Source organism: Leptodactylus fuscus, chromosome 5 (genome assembly GCF_031893055.1).
Source record: "Leptodactylus fuscus isolate aLepFus1 chromosome 5, aLepFus1.hap2, whole genome shotgun sequence".
Taxonomy (NCBI): Eukaryota; Metazoa; Chordata; class Amphibia; order Anura; family Leptodactylidae; genus Leptodactylus; species Leptodactylus fuscus.
Genome location: NC_134269.1, coordinates 76,780,479 through 76,796,384, shown reverse-complemented (window position 1 = coordinate 76,796,384; position 15,906 = coordinate 76,780,479). Strand labels below are relative to the sequence as shown.

The 15,906-nt window shown below is 42.2% G+C and overlaps 1 protein-coding gene across 1 annotated transcript in view; it reads left to right on the top strand.

The window, feature by feature from the left end:
• LOC142204512 (uncharacterized) overlaps nt 1-15,906 on the top strand; it is a 79,809-nt gene that overhangs the window by 39,180 nt on the left and 24,723 nt on the right. The window contains exon 2 of the mRNA XM_075275827.1: nt 13,689-14,990. Coding sequence (XP_075131928.1) covers nt 13,689-14,990 — 1,302 coding nt within the window. The remainder of the gene's footprint in view (nt 1-13,688; nt 14,991-15,906) is intronic.

The following is a 15,906-nucleotide window of genomic DNA, read 5'->3' as shown; positions in this document are numbered from 1 at the left end:
AAACCCCGGAGATCTACGTCTCAGGGGAAAAAATAATTCCTTCCTGACCCCAAATATGGCGATCGGTGATATAACCCTGGATCATGTCTATCCATCTGCCTACTGCTGACCAGAAACCTGACGCCTGCTCCGAAGAGCTTACAGTCTAGAAATACTGCCCGAAGGCTCACAATGTATATGGATATATATAGATATATATAGTAACATACTGTATATATCAGGGGTAGGTATGACACTGAGTGGTGAGGAACGCCACAGTACTAGTCACCCCAGTACTAGTCTATGGACGGGTACTGTCAGGAATGGGGGGGTGTTCCTCACAGCTCAGTGTCATGGTTGGGCGGTAATGAATGACTCCTCACAGTACAGCGCTACGGATAGACTGTTAGGAGGGGCATTCCCGGCTAGTCTGTCAGGTACACCCTTCTGACAGTGAAGAGCTCTCGGTAAATGCACCAATAGCTCTTCACCGGGGGCACATAAAGGGAAAACAGACAGTGCGCTGAATGCAGTTAACCCCATCATGGCCCTCACATTAACCTCTGTATGCTTTACATAAAGGTTACTGATATATGAGACATATGGAGATAATAATTACGTATCTTCATCATTAAGGTCCTTTATTAATGTCTCCAACCCTTATATGAGGGACATGATGGGGTTAAATGCTATTAACGTGAGGCACATGGACTTAATACAACTATATTAATAACCAAATGCCTGACATTGCCCACCCCCATACCCAAAAGTCCCCCTCCCCCAACCCCGCGTGAGGCACATGGACTTATTACAACTATATTAATAACCAAATGCCTGACATTGCCCACCCCATACCCACCAGTCCCCTCCCTCCAACCCCGCGTGAGGTACATGGACTTACTACAACTATATTAATAACCAAATGCCTGACATTGCCCACCCCCATACCCACCAGTCCCCCTCCCCCAACCCCGCGTGAGGCACATGGACTTATTACAACTATATTAATAACCAAATGCCTGACATTGCCCACCCCCATACCCACCAGTCCCCTCCCTCCAACCCCGCGTGAGGTACATGGACTTACTACAACTATATTAATAACCAAATGCCTGACATTGCCCACCCCCATACCCTCCAGTCCCCCTCCCCCCAACCTCGTGTGAGGCACATGGACTTACTACAACTATATTAATAACCAAATGCCTGACATTGCCCACCCCCATACCCACCAGTCCCCCTCCCCCCAACCCCCTGTGAGGCACATGGACTTACTACAACTATATTAATAACCAAATGCCTGTCATTGCCCACCCCACACCCTGCATGAGGCAGATGGAGTTCTTCTCCTCTCCTCTTCTTCTTTTCAGGAGTCCGAAGTCTCACAATGTATATAGATATATATGTAGTAATATGTATATAATATAGAACAATCCCCTCTAATGATGGTAGTTATCCTGCTCTGGAGAGCTTACAGACTAGTAAGAAATCCTCTCTATGATGATACATAATAAATGACGACCATGATGGCTGCTTATCTGCGGGGCAGGAGCGGCTACACAGCAACGTCATCCACAACACACATCACACAGTCAAAGACCACTATGTAGTGGTAAAATTCCGGCATCACCGCCAGTAACGTGAATGTGGTTGTGTCTCGATGACTCACAAGGGCTCAATGATGGTCTTACCACCAGTTGAAGCTGTTGCCAGAATATAGCAGATTACGTGCTTGTCATAACTCAACCACATTCACTTCCATTAAATGGAAAAGCCCTAACACTGTAATCTCCAACCACATGACATACGCTGCAGCCAAAGCTGCCATGTAGCCCCAACCTCAGAGATAGGAGCCATCCTGGTCATCATTAGCCCTAGACTAAAAGAGAGGATTCCTGCCAATAAAGTCAGTTTTAAAGAGGACCTTTCATGTATACATGGAAGTATTATAAACTGCTGGAAATTTGACAGTGCTCTGAATTCAGCGCACTGTTGTCTTTCCCGATCTGTGCCCCAGGTGAAGAGCTATCGGTCCCAGTACTGTAGCTCTTCACTGTGAAAAGGGCGCTCCTGACAGTCAGTCAGGAACAACGTCCTTCTCCACAGCAGCGCCTATCGCGCTGTACAGTGTGAGCGGGGAGGAACGCCCCCTCCCTCTTCTCACAGTGCTCGTCCATAGACGAGTATTGTCAGGAGGAGAGGGGGCGTTCCTCCCCGCTCACACTGTACAGCGCGATAGGCACTGCTGTGGAGAAGGACATTGTTCCTGACGGACTGTCACGAACGCCTTCTGACGGTGAAGAGCTACGGTACCGGCACTGATAGCTCTTCACCTGGGGCACAGATCGGGAAAGCCGACAGTTCGAGCACTGTTGGCTTTCCTGCGGTATATAATACTGCCTGTGCCCAAACCCATGAAAGGTCCTCTTTAAGATGTCTATTGACTTTAAAGGCTTACAATCTATTCCGGAGAGTTCCTTCCAATCTTCCATGATAAGAGCAGCCCTGCTTTTCTGAGCTTACAATCTATAGGAAACCATCATTAAGGTCTGCCCTGCTCCAAGGAGCTTACAAGCTAAAGGAAGGAACCCTCCATTCCCTAGTCTAATACCTGTGTTGTTGATGTGTTGAGAAGATCTTGCGTAAAGAACTTCTGCAAATAAAAAAACAAAACAAAGGGAAAATCAAAATGATTTCTCTCCACTGCATCCTGACTGTGATGTCACATGGCCTTGTGATGTCATACGAGCTAGTGATGTTCCATGGGAGAATTAATCTAAAGTTGTTTGGAGTTACTAAAACGGAAATTTTTGGCTCTGCCGACATTTGCACAGACATAAATTTCTAGTGAGTGTGGCTTATCAGATTGGGTGGAGCCTCCCTGATCCTGACATATCCACTGGGGCCTCCCCGATCCTGACATATCCACTGGGGCCTCCCCGATCCTGAAATATCCACTTGGGTCTCCCCGATCCTGACATATCCACTGGGGCCTCCCCGATCCTGACATATCCACTGGGGCCTCCCCGATCCTGACATATCCACTGGGGCCTCCCCGATCCTGCTACTGTACTGTACTGGGCTACTGTACATACCTGCTGTAGTCCTCCCCCCCAGATGCCCCCCTATAGTACTGGGCTAAATCTTTCCTATTGTACTTACCTGTTGTAGTCCTCGCCTCAGCATGGACATCTTCATCTGTCACCACCCTCTGAGCAGCTCCAGTAGTGTCAGGTCTGTTTATACCTTTGCCATCATTGTGATGTCATCATGTTCTAGTGATGTCATAATGGTCTTGGAATTCCAATGCAAAAGGTCAGCCTCATTTAAATACGCAGTAAAGGTCAACCCTCATTTGCATTTGACATCATTGTGATGTCATCATGTTCTAGTGATGTCATAATGGTCTTAGAATTCCAATGCAAAAGGTCATCCTCATTTAAATACGTTTAATTCTTGGATGTGGCCTCGTGTATCTTATGACATTCTAGTAGAATTACCCAGCGGCTTCGCTCGCGCAAAATATGTTTAATTATTGGTTATGTTATAGTAAAATTTTCCATGTCACACTACAGTAAATCTATTTTTCTACTTTAAATTTTTTTTATTATTTTGACATTTTATTAATTTGTCATAACATTGATGTGAACAACTTTATTTTTTATTTCAACATTTTTATTGTTTTTACATATTCAATACATATTATGTAGGAGAAACTATTACAACTATTTTTTGAACTATTTTTCCTCAAAGATTAAAATTTCTGCCCCTTACACAAACATATAAAACAATTACACCCAATTAACAACATAGTGCAGCCTTTCCCCCTCCCTCCAGTGTAATTTATAAGTAGTTCACAGACAAAAGAGTAAAATTGGTTTCCAGTTACACAACTATCTATTGTAGTGCTTCAGCGATGAAAGCTCCCTGTATAGTCAGCAATAATGACAATCTTACTATGAGGCAGTTTTCGCTTGACCAATATTGCTGCTCAGTAAGGCTGCTTGCACACTACAGTAACATTACAGTCTCCGGGCCGTGGATTCTACATCTCCATAGACTTCTATGGAGCCTGCAGAATTCACAGCTTTGTGCACAAAGAAGTCTATGGAACCGCCAAATCCATAGCCAGGAGGCCCGTGAAAAATACCGCGGTGTGAAAACAGCCATTAAGGATACCAGACCTGTTTTGTCAGTGCGTGCGTGTGTAATCCATGCGTATGTATGCATGCGTGCATGCACGTGTGTGGTCTGTGTATATGTATGCGTGTATGTGCGGATGTGATCCATGTGTTTGTGCGTGCGCAGTGCAATTGTCCATGTGTGTGGTAGTTGTGTGTAAGTACGTATGCGCTCTGTTCGTCCGTGTGTGTAGTGTGCATCCATCTGAGTGTGTTTGTGTGTGTTTGTTTGTGGTATTTATTGGGTGGTGTTGTGGTGTTTGTGTTGTGTGTGTCTAGAGTGGTCTGGTGTTTCTGTGGTGTTGTGCTTGTGGGTTGGTGTATGTGTGCTGTTTTAAGTTTTATATATATAGATCTAATAAAGGTTATGTTTATTGGCACAACCTCATATCTCACACTACCCATCTTTCCTTTCCCATAGTCTACAGTCCATACATAACCAGCTTTATTTTGACCTTGTTCACATATCTGTGTCGTCTTCAAAATGTGTCCATGTGTTCCCTGGTCTGGGCTCTTGATACTGTAGCTCTTTGTAATGGCCTGACCCTCCAGAATATGGATGTTGGATTTCATTGTAGCTTTATAATTCGGTACCATAGATGTCTTTATGGCCTACACAGAAGACTGAAATACTCTATAGGAATATACAGCATATAGAGGTTTATTATATGGTCATATCCAGGTCTATGGGCATTTGTTTTCACTATAAAGCTCAGTCAGGAATCTGAAACCTGCTGAAACATGACAGATGCCCCAATCTAGAAAAGGATGGGTGGACGTGTAGCAGTCAGTAGTAGCCCTTATTGTCTTAACAGTGGTGTTTTGCTGCCATCTACTCTTGTGAAGAAATATAGCCTGGGACTGTACTACTGTGAGACAATAATCACCCTGTTCTGTTTGGTAAATGGTGCGGTCCAGAGGAAGTGACGTGAGCAGCGTGGTGTGGGCCCGGTGTGTGTGCTGTGAGGACCTGTGAGAGGCCATTGCTGCTGTAGGCCATAGGAGAAGGCCTGAAACACTGCAGAGACTGACTGGAGAAAGCGGCAGTGTTGTGGAGATTGTTCTGGAGACTAAAGCCGGACTGTGCCTTGGACTTTGTTCAGACCTTCACCCAAGACAGAAGCAAGACAGAGTCTGCTGAGTTCCTGGACAGGCCTGCATCGAGGGAGCACCACAGAGAGCTGAGAGAGACTGTATAAACCCGGTACCGTACAAGTATCTCAGGGACAGCTAGGGCCAGTTTATAGCGTGCGTTATCCTCATACTGTTATATGTAACTTAGTTTTATTTTGTTGATTCCTTCCCATTTTCCATAAGTAAATTGTGTTATATACCTGCCAGTGTGCGTCTGTCTCCTAGTCGCGGATCCTTGTTACCTGCTGGCCCGGACTTACATTTTGGCGTAGTCGGCAGGATCCGTAGCTCAGGAGACATGTCGGACAGGGAAGAGGGAACCTATGCCGGGTCAAGCTCAGGCGCCCCAGCTGATAGTCCCAATGTAGCTGTTTTACCAGGAAGGAGAATGGTGCCACCGGGCTCAGTGATGAGCCAAGTGACAAAATTTAATGGATGTAATATGACGGTAGCTGAATGGGCAGATCAGATACGAGGCTTACAGCAGATATATGACATTGCACCAGATGTGATAGTACAGTTAGCCACACTGACGCTGACAGGGGACGCCAAGACGACTGTCAGGCTACAACCAGCTAATGAGAAAAAGACATTTGATGAAGTAGTGACTTTGTTAGAGACCATTTATGGAGAGACAGCATCATTAGGTTCCCTAAAGGTCAGGTTCTTTCAGCGAACCCAGTCAGAAACTGAAACTCTCCCTCAGTATGCCAATGCCCTACAAGAACTACTCAATGACGTTAGGGAAAAAGGGGGAACCAACGCTATAGCCGACTATGACCGTACTCTCCGAGACCAGTTTGTCATAGGAATACGTGACAAGATCATAGCAGAGGCAATGCAAGATGAGATAAGGAGACGGCCACAATCTACCTTCAGTGACATACGGGTGGAGGCAATTTACCGTGCGAATAGTAAAGTGATAGAGCCACAGGTGAGACAGAGTGTCACACTAAGTCAAGGGGCTGAAGCAGCAGCTATAGGAAAAGCCAGAGACCTGGAGTCCATTATTCAGAAACTACAGGTACAAGTAGAATACCTAACAAAGCGCTGCGAAGATTATGCACAGCAGGCCAAGAGAGGCTATGAAGGAGGAAGAGTGAATAAAGTACCTGAGAGTGGAGTGTCAGGGGCCTACCGAGGGGGCCCAGAACAGGACCGAGAACGTTGGGTCTACCGAGGGGGCCCAGAGAGACGACCACCTCGGCGAGAGATCCAGTGCTGGGTGTGTGGAAGACTGGGACATGTCGCTGCAAAATGCCCAGACAAGTTCCCAAGACAGCCGCCTTTAAACTAGAAGGTTCCAGCGCAGCGGGGCATGCGTTGGAAGGGAATAAAAGAGTGTGTTAAATATCTTGTATTCGCTGGTGAGACTTGTGTCCACTGTTAAATATCCGGACCTGGCCTTGTCCACGATAGGAAGAAGTCAGCTTGTTATAAATCAGTGTAGAGGTTTATTAATATCTTGAAGGAAAACACAGGAACAGGGAAAATGTCCAAATAACACAAATATCAGTCAATTGTCAATAGCTTACATCTTCAGAGAAGTTAAATCATCTGGATATCTTGTAGTTACAGCTTGGTTCATGCTTGTCATCTGGTTGGTGGACTTGGGCTGGTTACGACGTCCATGGATGTCCATCTGCCTGGACCACCCACCCTGGTGTTCCCAAAGACAGACCTCCTGGTCTTCCCCTGGTCTTCCCAAAGACAGACCCAGACATGTGTATTTCTTACTCATTTATATTCATGAGAGTGGGTGTTACCTTCCATCTTGTAGCTATGTAAGGAGATTTCTAAAATGGTCTACTCTAACCGCACCCATGCACCCAAAATATAAGACTATGATGTCAGTAGAGTGTTAACCCCATGTCTGCTAGAGAATATTGTAAATATATAATATTTAACATTTCCCCCTTTTGAGAGTGAAATATCTGTTTGAACTCTCAAGATATACCATACAACAATATTCATTCAATTAGATTATATCTTCTTTCTTCTTTGCTGAATACTGGAACTTAATTTTCATTAATTGTCCATATAACAATAATTTCATCAATTTGCAATAAATTTTGTCATAAATGTTATGGTATGTTATGGTAAACTGTGATCAAAGATGGAAACAATTTGATACACTATCTAACCTACACCTAATGAAGACTCTTCTTTCATCGTCTGGTCTTCTGGTCATCTTCTTCCGTCATAATAGAAGGCTTACCACAAATGCAGTTCTTGACCTAAAGTCCTTTATAGATTTCCTCCATGTTGTGCAGATATTATACCATTGTCCATTAAAGTTCATATTATGAAGATATTGATATAACAACAAAGTCCATATGTTTCACTTCACCAAGACATAGACTGTAGAGGAGTTTCCTTTGGTATTTACCTTTACCACCTGTCACTGTAGAACAACAATGTGACACTTCTGGAGCAATACTGCAAAAGCAAGGCAAGTGTGAATTCTGACATCATCCCTGCTGCTTGTCAGTAAGGTTCAGTCCTGGAATCTCAGTCTCATGGATACACAATATCTGTGTTCGGGTTCTATCATTCACAACCCTTTTGCTCACCAAACAACTTGAAGTCTTGAAATAGAAAGGATTCCACCAAACATTGATGAGGACGTCTTTATATCTGTCCAATCATCAGCTGATCAAAGGTTCCAAACTCCAGTAATAATTTTCAAACACAGTCCTTGGCATAAGCTTAAGCATATAGCATCATACCTTCAGATTTTGTCTTTTCCCGCACATCTTCTTCTTGTAACTGTTAAAGTCTTTTTATTAACATTTGATATCAAACTTTCTCATAATCTTGGACTTGATTGAAGATAAGTTTTCTTTCCCTAATAGCTAAGCCAAACTAGGCAATTAACTAAACTATAATATCACAGTGTACCATATCATTCATTTATAGATCAGACTTCTCTTTACATTGTATCAATATTTATATTTGACTTATTAAAATATTGATATTCAATACATTTATCAAACTATCAGATAATAGTACTTTGGATACAATAATCTATATAAACATCATATATCAACATATATATCTTTATATCTATATGTATGAATATATATGTGTAATACATTACTTGTGATGACAAATTGCAACACGACTTTGAAATATAATGTGATTATTAATTACCATTCTATAGACAATCACAATATTTATTCTTTAGTTAGAACTTTTCACCAATTATACTAAACATATGTTCCTATATGATTGTGTTATCATACTTATCATACATTTTCTAAAGTTTAATCACTTTATTATCCTTTTTAATAAGAAATAATTTTATTTTGAACATTACTTTATTAATTATCATTGTGTTCCTTATCTGAGACACAATATTAACCCTTTATTCATAAAAACTTATGTGACTAAAGTTTCCTCTTAACACCTCGTCTCTTCACAGACTCCTGTGTCCTTTTTTAACCTTTCAGATACCTCCAATACCAAGAATAGAGACAAGACTTAACATACTTGACTGTCTTTAACTTAACTGTATATATTCTTGTGTACTGGCTGTATGTGAATACCATATATATGAAATAAGTATATAAACATAAACTTTTCAAAATATGTCACATCCTATAATCAGAAGTTTGAAGAATAAACCAGAGACTATCTCTCTTGATATCCCATATCCTTTGATGATATTATGCTTCTCCTTTCATGAAGATGATTAGCTTATCTTATTTGCATATAAGACACTTATGTTTTCCCAATGTTTGTTTTCCCAATGTTTGTTTTCCCAATGTTTGTAGATGTTGATGTGTGTAAGTGTATGCAAGTGTGTGTGTACATGTAAGAATACATAATGAATAATAATACAATAAATCAATACTGCAATACTGGCTATAGCTAACTAGATTTTTCCACCATACCTAATATATTTATTATCCCATGATCCAATTACCCCAATAAACCTTTATTTGTCAGGTTTGAACAAATATATTGAAGAGCTATCTATATCTTAGTCAAAAGCTTCTTCTTTTGCTACAAAATGTTCACAAACTAAAATAACCTTCACCCTACTGCATCTGTCACCTTTTCCTCAGCTCATGTGACTTGAACACTTGGTTTTCCTGTAGGTATAAACCTGAAATTCCTTTTGATGGATTTCTCATATATTTGCTGATTACCCAATTTAATATAGAGGATCATATAAGATAAAAAATAGAAAGTAGAAGAAAAAGAAAATAGAAATAGAAAATAGAAAGAAATAGAAAATAGAAAGAAAATAGACGTCTCTTTGTTGGATATATTTTCCTTTTTTCCTTGTTGGATGCATCCTGATTTTCTTAGGCCTATTTGTGATGTCACAGATCTGTTGTATATACGAGTGGACACATAACACACATAACACTTATACTGACCAGCCCATCAGGGTCACAGGTCACAATGTGTTGCTGTCAATCAACTGACCACATGAACGAACACTTATTCTCACAGTAAGTAAGAGCTCCATGCCTAGTTACATGCCTTTAAACAAAATGGATTATAACTTGAAAATCCTAAAAACATGGACTTTACATGAAACTATTGAAAAACATGCTTAAGGTAAGTTATAACTTCTATCACTTTATCATGCATTGTTATTAGTCACACCATGTGAAATTAGTTTACTCATTAATAGTTAGACACTCCATGTATTCTTTTGGCTATAAGGAAAGAATGAATGAATGAATGGACATCACTGATTGAACTGATCCATTTTTCCATATATGACATTTCTGATCTGAAAAATAGATAAACTTTAGCAAAAACCAAATTAATACAATATTGATTTTAACCAATGGAAAATTTAATAACTTTATGGATCCCTAGTACTATTTGATCATATATATTGTACATATATTCATATACATGTCATATCTTCATATATTGTACATAACATGTTCCTCCTCTCCCTGCTTCCAGAGAGTGGGCTATGACAAAAAGTCTTCACCACACATCAGGCTCTCCTCCTGTGTGTAAATATATATATAATGATATGATCCATAGTATTATTCACAATAGCATAATTAGGATTATTTATGAACATCATCACATAATAATGTGGATTATACCTGATCATTGGACTTCTCCTCATATAAAAGGGATTTCTCTTTACATAGCCAAATAGTACGTAAGTAAAACTCAGTAGACAGTCATTCCTTCAGAGATACTTTTAAATTTGACCCCTGACCTCCTTTCAGATATATATTTTTAAGTTAAACCCATGAACTTCCTGTCAACACGTCCATCCATAATAGCCTCGCCAGGTCATGAGAGAATGCCAAGCTTGTCCTTTTCCTAAGAATATAAGACAGGTCAGATGCCATTGGGTTACTGAAAAGATCTGACATTTTGGAGACAACTGGTACATTCCCAGATACAATCTTTTGACTATCAATAGATTTGGTTGGCTGCAATTCTTTAATTTCAGTTAATACTGGAATTTCAATTTGTGGATTTTCCTGCATGGCATATGGTTTATATGCAACATGTAATTTCCTACGTTTCTCATAGATTTTGTCACTTTCCCTCCTATAAATAGGGGACACTTTAACATGATTTGACAGATGTCTCTTAATAGGCTTTGCTTTTTGCTTTGGACATACTCGGTTTGCTTTTGCCATATGTTTCTGATGTCTTCTGGCCATGTCCAATAAACTAGCAGCTTCAAATAAAGTCTTCTTATCTGAGGCACTGGCAAGGGTGACTGCATCCAAAAATTTGAACTTTTTAACAAAACTTTTCACCATAGATGAAGAGTTCACCTTTTGAATGACAGTTTTGTATGTTCTCTCAAATTTAGACATGAATGCATATGTACATTCTTTTCTGCCAATCTTTATCTCATTCAGTATATCAGGTGTTGGCATGCTGTCACCTCTAGTGCACCAGATTAATTTCTTTAATCTCTCCACATCACTGTCTTTTAACCATTCATCTGACTCATTATCATAAGACATTTTTGCAGACAAACGTTCTGTAAAATCAATAGGAAGCCATAATTTAAACAGTTTATTTCTCTGTTCAATATTTAGATCAAATTTCTCTGCATGGCTTTCAAAAATTTCTGAGTTTCTACACACATGGATCTTTACATCATATGTGGGAATGGGTTTACTCAGATTCATCAAATATTCCTGAGATTTTAATTTCAATTTAGTTTCTTGTATCATTTGTTCCTCACCATCTATGGCCATTACTGCCACATGGTGCTCTTTATCAACATATTGAGATTTCTCATCTGTCTGAACAGATTTATGCATACTATTACTTAATTTCTTTTCTGTTACCATGTCATTAAAAATCTTTACCAAAGAAGCAATATTCCTAAATACCTGCTTCTCTTTTGTAGAACAAATTCTATTTTCAATCTTAGAATTTGCCTGCTCACATTGTGTATACAAATCTTGCCATATACTCTCTATACTGTCACTAGGCACAATTTTAAAATCAACGTTACACTTTTTAGACAATGACTCTAATTTTTCCATACTTTAAAAGTAAAATCTTTACTCACCACTGTAGAAAGCTTCACTTTTAGCTTGTCCTTGGAACAGTTGGTCCCTGTCATCAGAACTTTCTCAGTACGTCTGGCACTTGTGGTCCTTCTGTGTTTCCTCACAGGCTTTCCTCACACAGGCTTCCGTATCATATAACACGTACAACAGTCATCTGTATCTCACCAATATAAGTTCTTTTTCGAAGTCTTCCTGAATCTTGCAATTCATACAACTTGCAAAATACTCCTCTCTTCCCCCTTAATTGCAAGTGAACGGAACGAGAAAAACAGGAAAAAACCAACCGTGCTTGGCTCGCCACTGTTAAATATCTTGTATTCGCTGGTGAGACTTGTGTCCACTGTTAAATATCCGGACCTGGCCTTGTCCACGATAGGAAGAAGTCAGCTTGTTATAAATCAGTGTAGAGGTTTATTAATATCTTGAAGGAAAACACAGGAACAGGGAAAATGTCCAAATAACACAAATATCAGTCAATTGTCAATAGCTTACATCTTCAGAGAAGTTAAATCATCTGGATATCTTGTAGTTACAGCTTGGTTCATGCTTGTCATCTGGTTGGTGGACTTGGGCTGGTTACGACGTCCATGGATGTCCATCTGCCTGGACCACCCACCCTGGTGTTCCCAAAGACAGACCTCCTGGTCTTCCCCTGGTCTTCCCAAAGACAGACCCAGACATGTGTATTTCTTACTCATTTATATTCATGAGAGTGGGTGTTACCTTCCATCTTGTAGCTATGTAAGGAGATTTCTAAAATGGTCTACTCTAACCGCACCCATGCACCCAAAATATAAGACTATGATGTCAGTAGAGTGTTAACCCCATGTCTGCTAGAGAATATTGTAAATATATAATATTTAACAGAGTGAAGGAAGTTAAGAGCCCTGATGATACACTGATTGCAGCAAGCCCAGTATTGCAGGTCAAGATGAATGATGTTCTTGTTACTGGAATGATAGATACGGGATCACAGGTTACCACTATGGGAAGAGAATGTTATGAACGGTACTTCCAACAGTCTGCCCAGTATGACCCTGAGATGTTTGTGAGTGTGGTGGCAGCCAATAACCTACCTGTCCCGGTATGCGGAGTAGTCTGGATGGACGTGAACATATGCGGCCGAGACTTAGGCAGAAGAGGTATTATCGTAGTCCAGGAGGGCTATGATAAACAGATCCCCGTAATTTTAGGGATGAATATTCTGAAGGACATGGACCACCTGCTGTTTGCTAGAGATGGGCATAATTATTGGAGAGAAGCTACTGCTCACCAACCCACTCGGGCTGCCTTACAGCGACTAATAAGGATGTGTGGACTACAGAGAGCCACCGGTGGAGAACAGCCCGTGGGCTGTATTACTGTTCCTCATCACACCAAGATAACACTACCAGCTGAAAGAGAGACTATTATATCGCTCCCACTGGGCACCACCCGGAAATTAGAAGGCCTCTCTGTCATGATTGACCCATTATCTAACCAGAGCGGGTGCACTAATGTGCTTGTGGCTCGCTCCTTGTCTGTGGTAACCCAGGGGAGAGTGTTGGTGCGGTGTGTCAATACCCATAACCAGAGTTTAGATCTGACTCCAGGTAGCCTCCTTGCCAAGGTCTATGCTGTCCCAGCTGAAATACGAAAGGCGACACCTTTAGAACTGACCCTGTCCGGGAAGGGGGAATGGTCAGTGACCGTGTCCACAGAAGCAGAAGGGCTCATTGTCTCCCATGAAGAAGGGCGGTTGCTGCGGGAACGGATGAAGTTAAATGTTTCCCGATTCACCACTGATCAAGTCAGAAAGATAGACCAGTCGCTAGGAGAACACAAGGCCTCATTTGCACGACATGAGAATGACTTTGGCTGTGCACAGGGAATCTATCACGAAATACCCACTGGAGATGCGGCTCCCATCCGAGAGAGATATCGGCAGATACCACCCCAACAGTACCAAGAAGTGAAAGATCTGCTGAATTCAATGCTGGAGAATGGAGTTGTTAGAGAGAGTCAAAGCCCTTGGGCTGCACCAGTGGTGTTAGTCAAAAAGAAGGACGGATCTTTAAGGTTCTGCGTGGATTATCGTAGACTGAACTCCTGCACTGTATGTGACTCTTACCCGCTCCCCCGTATTGAAGAATCGCTTACGGCCTTAGGCAAGGCCCGTTACTTCTCGTCCCTGGATTTAGCAAGTGGCTACTGGCAGGTCCCCATGAGTGAGAAAGACAAAGGGAAGACGGCTTTCATCCTCCCAATGGGTCTATATGAGTTCAACCGTATGCCTTTTGGTCTGACCAATGCCCCGGGTACATTCCAACGGCTCATGGAGAAATGTCTGGGCGATTTCAATTTCGAATTCACTCTGATTTACCTTGATGACATCATTGTCTATTCCGCTACATTCGAAGATCATCTTCAGAAGCTGGGGCAGGTTTTTAGGAGACTGAGAGAGCACGGTTTGAAGTTGAAGCCCAGTAAGTGTCGCCTGTTACAGGAAGAAATTGAATATTTGGGACATCGAATATCAGGACGTGGAGTGCAGCCATCCAGTGAGAAGATTGCGGCTGTGCGAGACTGGCCCACTCCTACCACCCTACGAGAGGTCCGTGCCTTCTTAGGGCTTGCTGGATATTACAGGCGGTTTGTGAAAGACTTTGCACACAAAGCTGAACCACTGAATGCGCTATTGAGGAATACCGCTAGGGGTCCGAAGGCTCAATGCGTGCCTTGGGGTATCGAACAAGAGAGAGCATTTCAAACTCTGAAAGATGCTTTGACCAACCCTCCAATTCTGGCATATGCTGATTACCATCTACCCTTTCAGCTTTATACAGACGCCAGCCAATATGGTCTTGGGGCAGTACTCTCCCAAATCCAGAATGGAGAAGAAAGAGTGATCGCATATGGCAGCTGGTCATTACGAGACTCTGAAAGAAACCCTGCTAATTACAGCTCCTTCCGCTTGGAGTTATTAGCCCTTGTGTGGGCAATGACTGAGAAGTTTACGGGGTACCTCACCGGGGCAGAAGTACAAGTGTTGACAGACAACAATCCACTGGCACATTTGGATAATGCAAAGCTAGGTGCCCTGGAGCAACGGTGGATGGCCCGACTTTCTAAGTACCGCTACAGTGTGAAATATCGCTCCAAAAATGAGAATCAGAATGCCGATGCATTGTCCCGAGTCACCACCCAACCACCGGTCGGGGACATAGATCAAGAATTAGAATCAACAGAGGTACCTGATTTCACCCAGTTTTCCCAAAAGGTGGTGACTGCTCGACAGAGCGAAATACTGGGAACTCAAGTAGCTCCCTTCCTGGGCCCATCCCACCAAGAATGGATTGGGCTCCAGCAACGTGATCCAAGCCTGGCACTGTTATGCCGTTGTGTTAAAAAGGGGTGCAAGCCTACTACTGATGAAAGAGACCAGCTGTCACCCGAAGTATTAGCGGTACTGGGGCAGTGGAACCGATTGGAGATGAGGGACGGGATCCTACGACGGCGTGTATACTTGCCAACTGAAATTGACGCCTGTTATCAAATTGTAGTGACTACTGATCTGGCCCGTCCACTAGCCGCCGAGGTACATCGTAGGAATGGTCACTTTGGAGCTGAGAAGACCTTTAGGTGGCTCCAACGATTGATCTTCTGTCCGAGTCTCCGCTTCATTGTTGAAGAAGTATGTCGTGATTGCAGAGCATGCGAAATCAACAAAGCAGTTGAACAGAGGGCTCCAACACAGACCATAGTGACGAAAGAGCCACTTGAAGTATTGATGATTGACTATCTCGCCGTGGGATATTCTGCAAGTGGGCATCAGTATTGCTTAGTTATGGTAGATCACTTTACCAAATTTGCTGTAGCCGTTGCAACAAAGGACCAGACTGCTGAGTCGGCTGCTGAGGCCCTGTGTCACCACTTCATACGAGTGTACGGCTGCCCTCAATGCATTCACTCTGACCAAGGCGCCTGCTTTGAGGGGCGAGTCATGCAAGAAGTGCAACGTATTTATGGAATGAAAAAGTCACGCACCACCCCATACCATCCACAGGGGAACGGGGCATGTGAACGATTTAACCGCACATTACTTC